This window comes from Peromyscus leucopus, chromosome 8b (genome assembly GCF_004664715.2).
Source record: "Peromyscus leucopus breed LL Stock chromosome 8b, UCI_PerLeu_2.1, whole genome shotgun sequence".
Taxonomy (NCBI): Eukaryota; Metazoa; Chordata; class Mammalia; order Rodentia; family Cricetidae; genus Peromyscus; species Peromyscus leucopus.
Genome location: NC_051086.1, coordinates 90148959 through 90166528, shown reverse-complemented (window position 1 = coordinate 90166528; position 17570 = coordinate 90148959). Strand labels below are relative to the sequence as shown.

At 54.7% G+C, this 17570-nt stretch overlaps 2 protein-coding genes across 10 annotated transcripts; one reads left to right on the top strand and one right to left on the bottom strand.

Annotated features, from left to right (window-relative positions):
* The first annotated feature begins 2603 nt into the window (after positions 1 to 2603).
* Tmub2 (transmembrane and ubiquitin like domain containing 2) lies at positions 2604 to 6861 on the top strand. 2 transcript variants are annotated; one of them, XM_028882580.2, is made up of 3 exons: positions 2604 to 2763; positions 4903 to 5466; positions 5699 to 6861. In XM_028882580.2, exons 2-3 carry the CDS (start codon positions 4928 to 4930, stop codon positions 6060 to 6062), a joined length of 903 nt encoding a protein of 300 aa, XP_028738413.2. In that variant the 5' UTR covers positions 2604 to 2763; positions 4903 to 4927; the 3' UTR covers positions 6063 to 6861. The 2 variants fall into 2 exon arrangements, with proteins under 2 accessions (XP_028738413.2, XP_037057453.1); XM_037201558.1 differs by having other exon boundaries at positions 2628 to 3354.
* A 61-nt stretch (positions 6862 to 6922) lies between these two features.
* On the bottom strand, positions 6923 to 14367 carry Atxn7l3 (ataxin 7 like 3). 8 transcript variants are annotated; one of them, XM_028882585.2, is made up of 13 exons: positions 13986 to 14367; positions 12535 to 12645; positions 12110 to 12242; positions 11740 to 11911; positions 11451 to 11548; positions 11267 to 11289; positions 10901 to 10967; positions 10697 to 10725; positions 10342 to 10410; positions 10082 to 10125; positions 9774 to 9845; positions 9540 to 9697; positions 6923 to 9444 (listed from the first exon to the last, which is right to left on the bottom strand). In XM_028882585.2, exons 2-13 carry the CDS (start codon positions 12583 to 12585, stop codon positions 9296 to 9298), a joined length of 1065 nt encoding a protein of 354 aa, XP_028738418.1. In that variant the 5' UTR covers positions 12586 to 12645; positions 13986 to 14367; the 3' UTR covers positions 6923 to 9295. The 8 variants fall into 8 exon arrangements, with proteins under 8 accessions (XP_028738418.1, XP_028738417.1, XP_028738419.1 ...); XM_028882584.2 differs by having other exon boundaries at positions 10697 to 10782; positions 10901 to 10946; XM_028882586.2 differs by having other exon boundaries at positions 10901 to 10946.
* Between the last annotated feature and the right edge of the window lie 3203 nt (positions 14368 to 17570).

Sequence of the window (17570 nt, the reverse complement as noted above, 5' to 3'; positions counted from 1 at the left end):
ATTACAGCTATGAAGTATCAAAGAAAATAATTTGGCGGGGGAGCTTGAGACAGGGTCTCTCTACATAGCTCTGGCTGTTCTGGAACTCCATTTGTAGACAAGGCTGGCCTTGAACTCATAGAGATCTGTCTGTCTCTGCCTCCGGTGTATACCACCACACCCAGCTTCAACAAAAATAATCTTTTTTTTTTTTTTTTTTTTTTTTTTTTTCCAAGACAGGGTTTCTCCGTGTAGCTTTGCACCTTTCCTGGAACTCACTCAGTAGTCCAGGCTGGCCTCGAACTCACAGAGATCCGCCTGCCTCTGCCTCCCGAGTGCTAGGATTAAAGGCGTGCACCATCACCGCCCGGCAAAAAATAATCTTATGGTTCTCACCACAACATGAGAAACTATTAAAAGGTCGCAGCATAAGGAAGTTTGAGAACCATTGGTTCTAAGAGAAGAAAAGGAAGGCTTCCCAGTCCTTGGCCTGAGTTGGAACCTTGCTCCAGGGAATGATGCCAAGTTTCTGCCCCATTATAGCAGGCAGGCCCTAGCCAGTCTAATTTCTTCTATCACACCTTAAACCACAAAATACCTACTTGTTGCTTTTGTTTTCTTAAAGATATAGTGGTCTATATGTATTACTTTTGTGACAGGCAAAGATTTTCCAGTTACAAAAGAACATGAAATATTAAAAGAACAGAGTTTAGGGGTGGCTTTACTTTGTTTTACATTTGTGTGTGTGTGTGTGAATTCATCAGAAGACAACTTACAAGAGCTGGTTTTCTCTGTCCACTCAGCAGGAGCCTTGCTGAGTCATTTTGTTGGCCCTAGGTTTGTTTGTTTTAAATCTCTGTGTGTGTGTGTGAGTGCGCGCGCGCACTCACACACACACACACCACAAGTTGGGGGAAATCTGACAGAGGCCAGAAGACAGCTTAGGATCCCCTGGAGCCAGTTACAGGTGGTTGTCAAAGTCAAACTCAGGTTCTTTGGAAGAGCAGCAACCACTGAGCCATCCTCCCAAATCCTAGGTTTGTTTAATAAATAGTACACCATAAACAGGTAAAGGAAAAAGATTAGAAAGTTATTTGCAGTTATCCTAAGGGCTGGCTGGAGAGACGGTTCATTTGGTAAGTAGGGAATGAGGCCTTGGTTTGATCCTCAGCACCTCATTAAATATTAATAATAATAATAAAACCAGCAGGGCATGATGGTGTACACCTTTGATCCCAGCACTAGGGAGGCAGAGACAGATGGATCTCCCTTGAGTTTTAGGCCAGTCTGGTCTACATAGCAACTAGGACAGCCAGGATTACATAGACCCTGTCTCTAAACAAACAAACAAACAAATAAATAAATAAAAAAGCCAGGCACAGCTGCATGTATATCTGTGTAATGCCAGCACTGGAGAGGTTAAAGTGGGTGACTGTCTGGGGCTTGCCGACCAGCTAATGTAGCCTAATAGTGTAGCTCTAGGTTCAATGAGAGACCTTGTCTCAGAAAGTAAGGTGGAGAACGTGACTGAGAAAAACTCCTGAGGCCTCCATACATGTGTACCTGAGCGCGTGCTTGTGCGTGCGCGCTCGTGCACACACACATACAGATGAAGTTTTCTTGCCAGGCAGCTTGGCAGAGTCGTGTGGTTCTACCCACTCCAAAGGCTAGAGATCCAGGACAGGCACCAAAACTACACAGAGAAACTCTGTCTCGAAAAAACCCCCAAAATCTGATATTCAGGCCATCTGATATTCAATTCCTGTTAAAGGGTCGTTGGAATCCCAAGGGATCACGACGCGCAGGTTGATAAGCACTGCTTTATGACATACAGCATTAACAGAAAAAAGGGAAAAGCTAATCCAGGGTGACAGACTTGGAGAGATGGTTCAACGGTTATGAGCATCTGCTGTTCTTTCCAGATCTGAGTCTCTTCCCAGCACCCAAAAATGGCGTTTTACAACCTCCTGCATCCCTAGCTCCAGGGATCCAGTGCCCTCTTCTGGCCTCTGCAAGCAGCCACACACATGGCATACACATACAAACACATAAATAAATAAATAAAAGCAAACAAATAAACCATTTTTTAAAAGGGTACTATATCTGTGTCTCTCTGAAATGCCTTCCCGCTTTATTTATCAAAGCTCCATTATATGAGGCAGGAATCTTACAGTACTTAAGACTTCTTGCCTGTCTCCTCGAGTAACAACTTTCTTAGAAGTAGAAATACCAGACCTTACGGATCCCAAAATTGGAGCTCGGTGCGCACTGGAGCAATAATGAATCCCATTAGTTCCGGAGCTCGAGAGCGAAGCCGGAAGGAGTGATAGAGGTAAACCTAGCGCTGGGTGGACGAAAAGAGCCTGCCAGGGCAATCTTCCAAGCATGATGCCACGCCCCTCCACAGGCACCTCCCCCAGCCGCTCCTCCCCTTCTGGCCCCGCCTCTGACCTCTGGACGGCCTGGGACCACGCCCACTGGGCGTGGCCTTACTGCCAGAAGTCCGAAATCCCGCCAACAATGACTCCGCCCCTCCTGTCGCTGTGCAATCTGGCCCTTTTAAAGATTAGTTTACGTCAGCCCGCCTTACGTAGCTTTGCGTCATCAGTATAAGGCGAGGAGGCGGGACTTCCGGTCCCGATGTTTCCCAGCTTCCGAGAAAAGCCGGAAGAGATCGGACCCTGCCCAGAATCTGGAGTTGCCCGCCCATCCCCCGACCCCTACGGGAAGACGAGTGCAGAGACTGCCCTGGCGAAGTCAAAACATTTATCCTGGCTCTGTCAGGTGAGGCTCTCCTTCCCCATCCGGAAGCAGCACCACTCCAAACCCCTTTTATTTTCCCATGGCTCTCAGCGCCCTCAAGCCCCGCCCCCAGGCGCTCTGCCCCGCCCCGAAGTTTGAGGGGCGTGAATGGTTTGTGACCCCCCCATCTGACCCCAACCGTCACCGGTCTGGAGAGCTGGGCTTGGGCACTGCGGCCGTGACCCGGAAGCCCTTCGGCTGGGGGCGGGGGCTCATGGACTCTACCGCCACGGGAATAGGATCTCTCGGGCGCAGAGCCTTCGCCTCCGGGAAGGCAGGGTCGGGGCCGACGCCGCGCCGCGCGGTCAGGGTCGCCCCCAGGCCGAGGAGAGCACGGAGGCCTGGGAGCCGGCGGACGCGGGGTCCTAACTGCCCACGGCGGTTCCTTGTGTCCCCGGTTCCCGTCCGTCCTCGCCACAGTTTCCTTTTGTGTAAATCACGGTTCCTGACATTAACCTTGCCATCAGGGGTTGGTTGTGGGAGTGAAACATAATTGCTGTCATTTGTTTATCGAACAGTCTTACTTAATTTTGCTTCGATGATTTCACGTCATCTTCAAAACAACCTTATGAGGTAGGTGCCGTTTAAACCCCACTTTATCGATGACAGCGCTGAGGCTTTGAGGAAGTTGCTGGAAGTTACATGGAAGAGGGACTAGACCGCGACCTTTGTTTCCCTGACTGCAGGGCTAATCTGTTAAATAAGGCTGTGGGAACTCTTCGAATGTCAGTATGTCCACAAATAGTCTTTGGGCAGCATGGTGGCATTGCACTGAGAGCTTCGTACAAAGAGAACTACGCTCGCTTCTCCCAGAAGTCAGTGAAGACATGGACAGGTTATAAGTATAATGATGTTTTATGGGTGCTGTGAGAATAGTCTGATAATGATAATCACCAGGTGGATTTGCCCAGGGACAGGTGTGAAAGTAGATCCTCCAAGGAAAAGAAAAGGTACTCCAAGGAGTATGCAGAGATCTTTCATGCTTTTCTAAGAAACTGCAGAGAGGGAGAACCTTCACAGCCCAAGACAGACTGAAATGAGGAATGTGGGAGCTGTTGGGAAATCTCCAAGTAATTTCTACTTGGGCAGTTTTTATTATTTTTTAATTGTGTGTTTAAGGTGCCTCATGTAGTCTAGGGCTGACCTTGAATTTGCAATGTAGTGGAGGCATGTCTCGAACCCTTGCTCCTACTGCCTTCCTTTCCCAAGTTCTGAATAACTGGAGTATATGCTGGGGCAGTGGTTTTACAGCTGTGAGCCAAGCCCATGGTGACCCAAAGAGGGCAGTGTTTCTGGTGTCTGCCCCATGTGGCTCCCCAGAACTTGCCAGAACAGTTTCGCAGGAGACAAAAGTGTCTGCTGATAGTCCCAATACACTCGTCCATTCGTGGTGATCTGATTCTGTCCTTGATAGGTCAGAATGTATTTATTTATTTTGGCTCTCGGCAGCTGTGCAGGCATGGGTCTGTGGCCATGAATGAGATGTAATCAAATGAGAATCTGGCAGGCTGGCTGCACAAAGCCTGTGAAGGAGTCTTCTCGTTCTCTGAAGCTGTGGTTGAGGCTGCTTAGAGGGCATATGTGCTTGGTCACATGTTAGAAATCTTAGAGAAACTCCAGGCTTAAAGAAGCATATGTAACCGGTGTGATGGCACATGCCATTTAATCAAAGCACTCGGGAGGCAGGGGCAGGTGGATCTCTTGAGTTTGAAGTTAGCCTGGTCTACAGAATGGTAGTTCCAGGATAGCCAGGGTTACACAGAGATACACTGTCTCGAAAGGAAGAAACAAATGTTCTTTCTCCATTATCCTCCAAATATCAAATAAATAAATAAACAAATGGTGACAAGCTTATGAGGCTTTTCTGGTGACCTGTGCTCCTTATGGGAACAGAATCTGAAAGCTAGAGTTTCACAATAGAGGCCAAGGGTAAGTCCTTAGCTTGCGATTGAGGGTCCACTGCAGTTGGGGAGGTTGGCTGCCTCTCCTACAAAACACCACAAACTCCTGTCTTTTGTTTGTTTGTTTGTTTTTCTCCAGCCTGACTCAGAACCTAAACAAACTAGAAACTGGTTATGACCCCTCAGGCCATGCTGATGCTGTCCCCTTTTGTCCCTGCAGTGTGGACCCGGTCAGCAGCCAGGCCATGGAGCTCTCTGATGTCACCCTCATTGAGGGTGTGGGTAATGAGGTGATGGTGGTGGCAGGTGTGGTGGTGCTGACTCTAGCCTTGGTCCTAGCCTGGCTCTCTACCTACGTAGCAGACAGCAGTAACAACCAGCTGCTGGGCACCATTGTGTCAGCGGGAGACACATCTGTTCTCCACCTGGGGCATGTGGACCAGCTGGTAAGCCAAGGCACTCCAGAGCCAACGGAACTCCCCCATCCATCAGAGGGGAATGATGAGAAGGCTGAAGAGACCAGTGACAGTGGTGGAGACTCCACTTCAGAACCCGGAGCTAGGGGAGAGATGGAGCCCAGCCTTGAACATCTCCTGGATATCCAAGGCCTACCTAAAAGACAAGCAGGCCTGGAGAGCAGCCGTCCAGAAGCTCCACTGGGATTAGATCATAGCACAAGCCTCTCCCCCAGCCCCAGCCTCATCAATGTTCGGCTCAAGTTCCTCAATGACACCGAGGAGCTAGCTGTGGCCAGGCCAGAGGACACTGTGGGAACCCTAAAGAGGTGAGTAGGCTGGAAAGAGAATAGTTGCTCATGACTTGTGCTTCAGGCATTGGTTTCCCTGAAAAAGTTGATGCAGATCTGAGAGCACTAGAGAGGTTTTAATGGCTGGCCTCTGCTAAGGGGAAATGGGAGACTTCCATAGACAGCCCCTCAGTTTCTTCCATGCCCTGTTTTGTTGGTCCAGGCCTATATACCATCCTTCCTTATCCAGTCTTTCCTTTCATCCTTGTAGCAAATACTTCCCTGGACAAGAGAGCCAGATGAAGCTGATCTACCAGGGTCGGCTGCTGCAGGACCCAGCACGTACACTGAGTTCCCTGAACATTACCGACAACTGTGTGATTCACTGCCACCGCTCACCCCCAGGGGCAGCTGTTTCTGGCCCCTCTGGCTCTTTGACCCCCTCAGCCACTGAGCCATCCAGCCTTGGTGTCAACGTGGGCAGCCTCATGGTGCCTGTGTTTGTGGTGCTCTTGGGCGTAGTCTGGTACTTCCGTATTAATTACCGCCAGTTCTTCACAGCACCTGCCACTGTTTCCTTGGTGGGAGTCACGGTCTTCTTCAGCTTCCTAGTATTTGGGATGTATGGACGATAAGGACATCTGGGAGACAATGAATGGCATGGTCTTCCTCCTTCATGGCCTCCCCCCTTTCCTGGCCAGAGCTGGGCCCAAGGACCTGGGAGGGAGGGATGGGAAGGATATGGTGGGTGCCCTGTCCATAGGACCCAGGAAGCAGGTGTGTGTCCACAGGGTACAGATATCTCTGCAAGCACAACTCAGGTAGAAACAAGGATATCATCTTCCCTCTTTTGGAATCCCAAAGTTCAAAGTGTCAAGCTCAGTGAGAAGCTTGGGCTCTGGGCCTTCCTTCCTGGCTGTGGCTCTAGCCCTTTTCTGTTTCTTGCATGTCTGCACCCTACCCCCCAGGGCTGCTGCCAGGGCAGCTCAGCATGGCCTTAGCATTTCTCTGCAGGGAGCTTGAAGTACCACTTCCACGCCTTAGATGAGGGTGATCTTTTGAAATGAAATTCACAGGCAGGGATGAAGACTACTGGCTTTCTCTATAGGCACCCAGCTGCCACCACCTCCTCCCTTTACCCCTTGTAGCAGGAATAGGATATTTTGCTTTCTTTCAAAGCACTTTTTTTTTTCCCCTCTCCTAAATAGCCGGCATAAAGCTCAGTTAGGGGATTGGGGCAGAAGGCCAAGCCCCCAGCATCAAGAGGCCAGGTCACAGCTGCTGCTAGCCTAGGCCTAAAGCTGCAAGAGAATACTGGCCCTAATCCAGTGTCCTGCCCAGTTCCAAGGACGACCTCTGGGTATAGATTGCCCTGCCCTAGGCCCTCAGTTGATGGGTCAGTATGAGCAAATAAAATTGCATTTTGTGGCTGTGGAGCCTCTTTTGTGACTGCTCTACCCTCAACAACATGGTAAAGAGGGTGGGTAGGCCAGGCTACCAACGGGAGATGCAGTTTATTTACACCAGCAGCCATGGGGGCAGAGGGAATACACAGCGTTTACAAAGTTAGCTACCTGTACAGGATGGATTACATATGCAAAAATAAAAATCTCAAGACCACAGGACAGCGTGAGCCCCACCCCCCTCCCCAATGACCCCAGCATGCGGTAATGCCAGGCGGGTGGCCCCTGGGCATGCGGGGGGGAGTGATGCATGGAAGGAAAAGCCACCGGCCATGGAAATTAGTACAGAACCCCCCCACACACACTCAGACACATGATAGGATACAGGGTGGACGACACCTAGCCAGGGTGGGGGGATGGGAATTGAAACCCACACAGCCTGCTGTTAGAGGGAGTGGGGAGTTCCTAGCCCCGTTCAACTACACGGTAGGGGGGGCATACTCCCCAGAAGGAAGGGGTTTGTTCCCTCAGGGTCCCTGCTGGACCAAGCCCATCTCTTACCCAGCCTGGGCAGGGGGCTCTGCCCTGAGGGTGAGCCAAGGAACAATAGGGAAGTGTTTTGTGGACAAACCAGTTCCCAAACTAACCCCTCCAACCAGAGGAGAAGGGAGAGGTGGGAGAGCAGAGTGAGTTGGCCTGAGCTGCAGCTACTTCGCCTGGGCCGGCGGCGTCCCCTGACCTTCAGCAGGCTCCCAAGCCTGTGCTTGGAGGCAGCCGAAGAACCTGCTCTGCCCCTCTAGTTTCCCCTCAAGGGAGAAGGCTGTAGAGGGCCAAGGACAGAGGAGCCCAGGCTCCAGGATTTATTCTAACTCCTGCCAAAATTGGTTTGACTTTAAAAAATAATCACAATGCTTGGGTTAAAAATCAATTTGTAACCAGGCATCAGCCACAATCAGAACCACCCCAGGGGGAGACTGGGGTTCCAGACAGGGCACTGCAACCCTAACTCTGTTGTTCCCTTAACCCTCTAGGGTCCCTAACCCAAATCAGTCCAACCAGTCCTGGGTACTGGCTACCCAATGTGGGAGTGGCTCCTCCTGGGAACAGAGGGGACAATGTATAGCAAGTGCCAGAAAACTTGGCTCAGGGTCAACCCCGTTCCTGTCAGTCAGCTGTACTCCAGCCCATGCCCAGGTCCTCCAGCTCAGTTCCAAGGCATACCACCTACTTGGCAGGTGGGATAGTACATCTCTTCAGGATGTAAGCCAGGTAGGTGGGTGCCCTGGCATGACAGTCCCACAGAGGGGCAACCGCACCCAGCCAACCTCCGCTGACAACCGAGGGCAGAGACTACCTTCTCATCCCACCCTACTCCTAGCAAAGGGAGAGAGGCACAAGATTAGGGTTTTCCTCAGAGCCCCAAACCACAAGTACAGAATAAATAACTTAAAAGCGGCAAGGGAGGGAACAGGGCAGGCTTTAGAGGCGGGAGCGCTGAGAGGAACCAAAGCTGGTCAAGGTGAAGGGGTGGCAAGCAGCAGCTGGGAACTCAGGCTGCCCCAGCAGGGCAGGGCTGGGGGGCAGGATGGGGGGGGAGAACAGGGGGCCACCCCAGGAGGGTGAGGCTGGGCCCCTTCCTGGGGCAGGGAATGAGGTAAGAAACATTTCAAATAAAGCAGCACCGTCCCTCTCACCTGGGCTGTCCTCACAGCCCTGGGGCAGGGAGGGCAGGGGGCCACTCTGATACAGGCTCCCTCTTCCTACCCTCCCCTTCCCATTCCTTGAAGCTGTAGAGGCTGGAGGCCCTTTCCTGGCCCCCAACAACAAAAGGACAGCTCCTGCTGCCAAGGAGGCCCATGGGGACTGAGGGAAGGGCTGCCCCGTGAGGCAGTTCTGGACGCCCACCTCAGCAGACAGCACTCTGCCTGCCGACCCCGGGGACTGGGGACATCTGATAGGACTCTGCACACAGACAGGACACACCAGCCCTGCCCCTCAGCTCCAAGCACCGGACCCATTCACATTGCTGAGGGCAGCCAGGGGAGGCCCCCTCTGGGCTCAGCTTCCAAACCAAAGCTGCCTGGGTAGCCACAATGCCCCTCGGCAGGACTCAGTCCAGTTCCTGGGGTGGGGAGCAGGCAGTGCCCTGGCACAGTGCCCAGGTCAGGCCCCCAGCCTAGCTGGACATCCAGTAACTCACAGAATAAATAGGAAAACCACCTCCCCACCAAACTTATGTCCAAGGCATAATGTCCAGGTCTGAGTCCTGCACGCCGAGGGGTCATGCTTCGCTGCAGAGGACCCTGACGCCCCCCAGGGGCACATAACTGGATCCTCTGCCTGCCTGGCCCACCAAGCTTCCCAAGCCCAAACCCCCAGCAGCTGTCCGTGTGCCAGGCTATGCCGCCTGGGTGGGGGTCGGGAGAGAGGGCTCTCTCAGCCAAAGGCTATCCCTTGCACCCAAGTCAGTTGACATCGTCATAGATGCTGGGCGTTGGGGGAGCCGGTGGCTTTGGCTTTTTCTTCTTGTTGGAGCCCAGGCCGGAGGCAGTCCCTACCAAGCTCAGATGGGATTTCTTTTTCTTGGTTTTCCGTGATTCAGAGCTGTTGGTACCTGCAGAGGTGGAGGCAGAGGGATTAGAGTGGGGTTGTGAAGGGAGGCAGTGCCCCAGTGCCCAAAGCCCCTGAGATCAATTGGCATTGTATTACCTAGACCCCATCCTTGATTTTCACTCGTCTTGGAGGAGCCTGAATCAGAAGGTGAGAGATCAGAAGAGCCGTCCCACTGAAGCCTGCTGATGAGGGCCTGGCTGTCAGTCATGTCAAAGCTGTCATTATCCAAGGAGCTCTCGACCTCTGGAAGGACGCTGGCAAGGGGAGTCAATGAAACGTGAGGGGGAGGTCACCAACCTGACCCACTACCCTTCTGGAAAGGTCACTTACGCTGAGGGCCCAAGGAAATAAATCCGTACGGTTCGCCTCTGTTCATCCGTGTGCTGGGGGCAGCGTAGTGACCTGGTGGGGACAGAATGATCAGACCCTGACAAGGCAGGGAAGGACTTCAGGAACTCAGGTGGAGCACAAGCTGGAGGGACAGGGAAAGAGCCAGTGGTGAATCCCCAGATGGCGGCCTAATAAGCGAGGCCTAGCAGATGAAGGGAAGGTTAAGAATGGGGGCCCATTGCTCAAATCCAGGGGTCCTCCCGACCCATGCCTATGGGATCAGCCCCCATTTTAGCATCTGTGCTCACCTTGTGCACATCTTCTTGGTATGTTCAGAAATCACGCCACATTGCTGGAAGAGAGCATAAGCTGAAAGGAGGGCAGGGGACCTACTCGAAATCCTAGCTGCTCCCTCTGCACCACTGCCGGACTAACTGCCCAAGCGGAAAGCAGCCCCAGAGCAGGTGGGACAGGAAGCCTACTGCTGCCACGTCACCTGTCCCTTCAGAGTCCTGACTCTCACCCACTGCCCAGCCCAAGCCAAACCTCCCTCTCTCCAAACACACACCGTGGTGAGCAGGCTCCGCAGCTCTTCCGGCCCCAGGGTCTCATAGCTGATCCCAGTTGAGTTGCTATACTGTGAGAGAACCAGAGGTACAGGTCAGCGAAGTAAAAAGAAGGGCAGACAGGAAAGGGTGGGAATGGAGACTCCGTCCCTCTCACCCTGCCTCCATGCTGTTTTCTAGGAGTCCTCCCGACCTACCTGCATATGGAGGGGATGGGACCCACAAGAACACGAACACCCAAGGTTCAAAGAGCCCTACAACCCTGCCAGTTGCCAACAATCTGAGCTCACTTATCCAAATCCCAGCCACCTCAGAGGGAAATGAGGAGAGGCAGAAAGGGAGCTTCTTGCTACTCACCTTAAAAGGATCGGAGTTGCTAAGTTCCCCTGAAGAAGAAAAAAGAAGGGGAAGGGTGTTTGATGCAGAGGTACAGACAGAGAACCCTGAAAATAACCAGAGAGGAAGTGGGGTGATAGAAGGCTCACAGGCCCTCCCTCCCACCCCCTACAAGTCCTGTGATCACACAGCTGGCAGTGCCCCTGTTGGTCTGGCCCCACTTACCATTTTTGTGTTTTAAAGACTTGGATCTTCGAGGGGAATTAGGGTTCTGGAATGGGAGATACCATAGCTTTGGGGGAAGGGCAGCGATAAGGGGGGGGCCGAGAACCCAGGGAAGGAAAAAAGATTTGACAAAGAAACAACCTCAACCTCATACTCCTCCTCCCCGGGAAGAGGCCTGGCTGCCTACATTCCCTCCCTCCCCTCCACCAGAGGGAGCTTCCCTGCCCACCAGTCACCCCAAAGAGCCCCCCCTCCTCCCACAGCAACACCACAGCTGAGTAAAAAGACCTGAGCACTCCCTGCCCAAAAGGAAGGGAGGGCATCTGTCCTTCACCCAAACTTCCCCCATGCTCGCCCGGCTCTCACCTTGTCTGATTTTCTCTTCTTGGCTGGGGACAGAGAACAAAGAACACAGTTACTTCTGAGTTCTCGGTCTCAGCATTTCTGTTGTTCAGAACTACATTTTCCCGTCATCACAACAGCTTACAGCAAACGTGTGCTCTAAACCCGCTTTCCCACTTCACCCCGCTTCTCCCAGAGCCCCAAACACCTTTCTTCTCTGAGCCATAGGACCAGTCATTGTCATTGATGTCATCGTTGTCTTCTTGGTCACTCTCAGACTTGTTCATGTTGTTGCTGTTGGCAATCCTGCCCAGAGTCGAGAAGACACAGGGTCAAGGCTATCACACATCTGCACGTTATTTTGCACATTACTTTACAGCGACGCATGTGAGGGCCAAGTGTCCTCCACACCCTACCACCTGCCCCCACGGGACCACCCAGCGGCACAGACTGCACAGGACCCGTGTCCATGGTGCAGACAGTGAAGAGGTTCTCACCGACGGTTGGCGATCCGGCTGCTGTTCCGACCCATTCCCAGGCACTTCTCCAGGTGGGGGGCGAAGCGGGACGCAGCGATACTGCGACTGCAATTGGGGCAGACGCACTCCTTGCTCTTCCACTGGTTGAAAACCTGTCCAAAGATGTCCAACCCAGGCTGGTCCACGATCTCTGGGGACAGGAGAGGCGTGGCGATCAGAGCGGGCAGGGCACCCTCTCCTCTTCTCCCCTGTGCACCCAGGCCCCCTTTAGCCCCATCCCTGCTTAAGTTCACAGGAGCTCCAGGCTTTGCATCTAGGGCAGTTACTAGAGAACCCTCTAAGTCCCCCCCGCAGAACTACAGCACTCTTCTTCCACCCTGAAGCTCACCAAAATCCTTCATGCTCTCAGGATCCGTATCATCCAGGAAGAAGTAGCCACACTTGACAGCCCGGTGTACCTCAAAGCAGAATCCCAAACAAGAATCCTCGACCAGGTCGGCATATATCTCCTGAGCGATGGCCTGGGCCCCAGGAGAGAACATCCATGGTCACAAGGGTGGCACCCCCTGGACTGAACAGTTCCCACCAGCCCAACATCCTGGCCCCAACCAAGCAGGCTGCTTTCTTGGCCACTTTCCCCACCTGACTCTTTCATTTCTTTCTCCCTCCCAGATCCTTGGGTCTCTTCAGCTGGCTCTTCCCCGCTAAGGAACGAGGCCGACTACCCAAATTCCTCTCTGGCACAGATGCCAGCTAGAGCGACGCGGAGACACCAAGAGAAAGACCCAGAGGCACACGTGGGGGAGCCCTCACCTCTAGTTTGCTGTTATCCAGGCCAGACAAAGACATTTCCTCCATTTTCATTTGTAAACTCTTGTGGAGACGGCGCTCTGACTGCTCATAGCACAGCGGGCGGCAACACGGCTGTACACACGGAGGTGGGGGTGTTGGTGAGTCCCAGACACCCCCAAAGACTGCCACCTCCCCTCCCCACCTCCGGGCCCAGGGCTTAATCCTGGCATCACAGAGTCTCCCTCCCCGAGGCCCCGGATCACTAAGTCTGATGGTTTCCCGGGCCTGAAAACCAGAGGTGGCCTCGTCCTCCCCAGGCCTGAGCTCGGGCCCTGAACTGCACTGCCAATCAGACTCTGGGTCTATAGGAGGCAGCAGCAGCTCATCCCAGGTACCCAAAACTCAAACCCCTCTTTGATACCCATGGTGCAATGCAGCAGGGGGAGGAGAAGGAACTCTAAGGCCTCAAAGCAAACCCACAGGGTGTGGCAAAGAACTGCACACACTCCTCAAGACAACCCCCCTTTCCCTGAGGGCTCTCGGAGTCACCTCTGCTTTCAGCCAGGATGTCCACTTGGGGGGGTACTGCTACCAGAAGTAGGAATGGCCCTAAGACCCTACCACCTTCACCCCACTGCCTTCTCTTAAAATAAGCCTGCCGCTCTGCGAGAGGAACAGAGCCCACAGAAGCCTACAGGCAAAGGGCATTTCCAGCCATCACGGTCAGGAGCAGAGGAGAGCCCCGTGGCCAGCACACTCGAGGAGTGGGCACTCCCCTTACCTGTTCTTTTAGATCGCACCCTCCCTCCCTCAGGACCAGCCCGGAAGTCTCTCCAAGAGCCCCAAAGTCCAGAAATCCCCACCGTAGGATTCAGAAACAGCGCCCACAGTTCGGGGCCCCACTGAACGGTGGGTACGAGTTTAAGGAGCGGCCGGCCTCGAGCGGGGTGGGGACTGACAAACGAGCCGGGGGCACTGGGAAGGGTAGCAGGCCGTGCGGCGGCTCTTCTCCCGTCCTTGCGGCACTGCGGCTGCATCATACCGACTGGGGGGAGGAGAGCCGAGCCGCCCAAGGCCGGCGGCGGGCCGGGACAGACCGACCCCCAGAGAGTAAGGCAGAGTGGGACGCGTCCCGACCCCTCTCGGCCGCCGCCAGCCCAGAGCCCGGACCGGCCGGGGAAAGAGTCCGGGAGGGTGTCTCTATTGTCCCGGGGGCTGGGGCCTGGCTCCCTAACAAAGGCCCCGCGCCCCCTCCCCGGCCGGCCCTGCCCCGCCCAAGGAGGACCCAGCCAGGGGGAGACCGGGGGGCCCCGGCCCGGCCGGGAAGCCGGGGAAAGCCGGGCGTTTCCGCGTCGGCCCGGGGGGAGGGGAAGGGGCGCTGACCCAGACCTGGGGGAGGGGGCCCAAGCCCCGCCTCGGGCCCCGCCCCCCGCCCCCCGCAGGCCCCTCCCCCGTCCCCGTTCCGTACTCACCCCGCCCGGGGGGCCGCGCCGGGGCCCGGCGGCCTCTCAGGGCCGCGTCCTCCGGCGGCGGCGGCGGCGGCGGCTGCTGCTCCGGAGCCCCATGTCCGTCGGTCCGTCCTCGCCTCTCCCCGGGGCCCGGGGCCGGGGCCGGGGGGTCGGGCTGCCCCCCCGCCTCGCCGCCTCACCGGGCGGCCATGGCCCCTTCCCTCCCTTCTCGTCCCGTCGCCGCCTCCTCCTCCTCACCTCACCCCGCCCGCGCGCAGTCCGCGCGCCGTCCGCGCGCCCCTCCCCCCGCCCCCACTCCAGCCCGCCTCTCCCGGGCGGGGGGTGCGGCGCGAGCCCGGAGCGCGCGCGCGTGCCGCGACCGGAGGATGGATGGATGGAGCGAGCGAGGACGCGAGCGTGCGCGCGCGCGCCCCTCTCCCCCCTCCCTCGGCGCGGGCGCGAGGCCAGGCGCGGGCGCGCTCCAACCTCCTCCTCTTCCTCCTCCCGCCCCTCCTCAACACCCCGCCCTCGCCCTCCCTTCCTCTTCCTCCTTTCGCTTTCGCGTGCCCAGCGACTGCTCGCGCTTGCTAGAAGGGCCCGAGCGCGTGCATCTGCCCCGCGGCCGCAGCTCGGCAGCATTTGCTCCAGGGGGCGGGGACCGGGAGGGGAGGAGGGGCGCCACGCCGCCGTCCAAAGTACCGGCGGACGGGAACTGGGGCGGGGAGATGGGCGGGGCCTCCGCGGACGAACCCGGCCAATCGCGGCGTCTCCTCGGTCCGGGAGGCCCAATAGGCTGGAGGTGGGTGGGGCAGCGTTCAAGGTGAGGTGCGCGGTGCGCCAGGGGCGGAGACTTGGTGCCGTCCCGGCCGGCTCGGGGGCGGGGGCAACGGGGTGGCGTCGAAAGAGAGCGCCGGCTCCCAGCCGAGCCTGGGACGCCTTCCGGCCCAGGCACCCCCGCCCTTCCCGCGGGGCTCCCCGCTCTGCTCCCCGGCCGCTCCCCACTTTGACCCCGAGGCATGCAGTCACTTGTGTGAGGAGGATGGGCTTGAAGTGGGGTGCAGTTAGGCACTCGGGACGGAAACCCCTTAGGAGGGGCTGGTCTGGATTCGTTCTCCGGGTTTCTGGGTGGGTCGCTCCCCACCCTAGGCCTCCGAACCGAGGGAAGCGGAGGGGAGAGGGTCCGCTGCCCGGCGCGAGCTGCGCCCTTCGGAGCGGAGCGCGCTCCCCGCCCTCATCCGAATTTAGATCCCACACCTGCTCGCCTTTCCTGCTTCCGGAGCCCACGCTGGACCCTCCACCTCTCAGACAGCCTGCTTGGCACGGGCCAGGCTCTGCCTACACCAAGTGCTGCTCCGCTGGGAGTGCCCTTCCCCGCATGCTCTCGCCTCTCTCTTTACCTTCGGGAGGAAAGGTCCTTTGCTCAGCAGCCACTGGAGGTGTTGAGATATGCGCTCACATCTAGGTGGCCGGGGCTGCTGCCTTGGGACTTGTGTGACAGCCCTATCGCTTCAGATAAGATCAGACTCTGAAATCACATACTTGGAGACCATCTTTGGCTCTTTCAGTCTTGAGCAAACGTTTGTGGAGGCCAGTTGGTAGATATTTCGAAGCAGTGGAAACCACACATTATTAGCCCGGCGGTGGTGGCGCACGCTTTTGATCCCAACACTCTGTAGGCAGAGCCAGGTGGATCTCTGAGTTCGAGGCCCGCCTGGGCTACCAAGTGAGTTCCAGGAAAGGCGCAAAGCTACGCAGAGAAACCCTGTCTCGAAACCCCCCCCCCAGTGGGGGGAAAACATGTTCTGAACTGAATTGGTTTAAGTAGGCAAACGAGCTTCTTGTGCCTCAGTTTCTCCCATAATGATAGTGCCTATCGCATTGTAAAGACTAACAAATAGATTTTGCCACACCTTTTATCACACTACGGAGGCAGAGGCAGGAGGATCAGATGAGGCCAGCCTGGTCTACCCTGTCTCAGAAACAACAAGCTAACATGGAAGTCAGTGTGTGGGAGACTCCTGTCATCTCGAGTGCCTGATAAACCTTAACTTTGGTTTCTTACTCCATTGACACATGGTCTCATGTAGCCCATCCTGCCTCAGCCTCCCGAGAGCTGGCGTTACAGTACTATGCTGTCACAGCAATTAGCTGTTACTCTAGCTTTCTCTCTCTCTCTTTTTTAACTGGAGAGACAGCTGTGGGTGTTGAGAACCAAACGCTTGTCCTTTTGGTTGTGAACCCAGCCTTTAAAGGCTGAGCCGTCTCTCCAGCGCCACCACCGCCTGGCTTTTCCCCTCTATTTTTAAATGATTCTTTATAGTGTCTTCACCTTCATTACAACATTTTCCTTTAAAAAAAATGTTATTCTTGCCTTTAATTCCAGCATCCAGGAGATAGAGGCAGGCAGATCTCTATGAGTTAGAGGCAGCCTAATCTAGATAGTGAGTTCCAGATCAGCTAAGGCTACATAGTGAGACCCTGTATCCCCCCCCCAAAAGAAAAGTTTATGAAGAGATTCATTTGTAAAAATTTGTAAAATTAACTGCAATTAAATGAAAATCAAATTTTAAGATTTTAAATAAAATAAAGCTAAAAAAAAGTTATTCTTAACTGCACAATCCAGATGCTGAGAGACAAAGATGAAATAGGACAATTGTGCTTCCTCAGGAAGTCTACAGTCTTCTCAGGATAGGAAGACATAAAGGAGATAATTGAAAATTAGTGTGGTAAAAAGGAAAGAAGTTCGCAGGGTTCAGAGATGGACAGGAGAAGACACCAAAGGATGTAAAGGAATTTCCAGGAAAGGCCATGGTGGCACAAGGCAGTCCAATGGTAAATGTCAGAATATGGATCAGATTGGACACCAGCACTAAAAACAAAAAAGAATATGGCCAGGTGTGACATATGACTTTTGTCCCAGCACCAGAGACAGAGGCAGGCTGATCTCTGAGTTGGAGGCCAACCTGGTCATGGTTAAAAAAAAAAAAAAAAAAAATGGAGGAGGAGGAGGATCAGACTAAGGGCTGGCTGGCTGGAACACAGGGCTATGTGGGGCAGTCAGCAACAGGAGGTGAGCAGACTAGATCATACAGGACCAAGTGTGTACTGAAGAGATTGTGGGCTTGAACCATGCAGACAGTGAGACCTGTGGGCATCATCTGGCCAGACTGTGTTTATACATCAGTGCATTCTGAGAGGCAGCAAGCATCAAACTTTCACTGTTGATTGAACTGTTTGGAGTGAAGGAGAGGGAGAGCCTGAAAACACCTTGAAGACGAAGAACTTGCTGGAGTTCATGGGAGTTTCAGATAAACTGGGATCACTGTGGGACCAAACAGCAGAGACTCTCAGAAGATGGCTGGACTTGGATCTGGTGCCAAGGCTTTGGGAGTGACCAGAGCATGGCCTCAGACTTCACCCATCTCTCACCCCCCACCTTCCAGGATTCTTCATAGTCTTGCTGTTTGGTTTTTCTTATCAAAATAATGTCCTAAAAATCCTTGCCGTAAGGCATTTGCACATTCAGAAGAACTCTTCTGGCTCCTCCCTGTTTCTCTGAATGTTTCCTCATATCCCCACCATCCCCACACCAAACTTCCATACAATGGA

Bases quoted from the DNA above. Each gene is read 5' to 3' on its own strand.
- Tmub2 (XM_037201558.1), top strand. From the start codon at position 3,320: ATGATTTCACGTCATCTTCAAAACAACCTTATGAG. The intron at 3,355-4,902 runs GTAGGTGCCGTT...TTGTCCCTGCAG, and splicing joins CTTCAAAACAACCTTATGAG to TGTGGACCCGGTCAGCAGCC. The intron at 5,467-5,698 runs GTGAGTAGGCTG...TCATCCTTGTAG, and splicing joins ACTGTGGGAACCCTAAAGAG to CAAATACTTCCCTGGACAAG.
- Atxn7l3 (XM_028882582.2), bottom strand. From the start codon at position 12,585: ATGAAAATGGAGGAAATGTCTTTGTCTGGCCTGGATAACAGCAAACTA. The intron at 11,912-12,109 runs GTGAGCTTCAGG...TCCTGTCCCCAG, and splicing joins TGAGAGCATGAAGGATTTTG to AGATCGTGGACCAGCCTGGG. The intron at 11,549-11,739 runs GTGAGAACCTCT...GACTCTGGGCAG, and splicing joins AGCCGGATCGCCAACCGTCG to GATTGCCAACAGCAACAACA.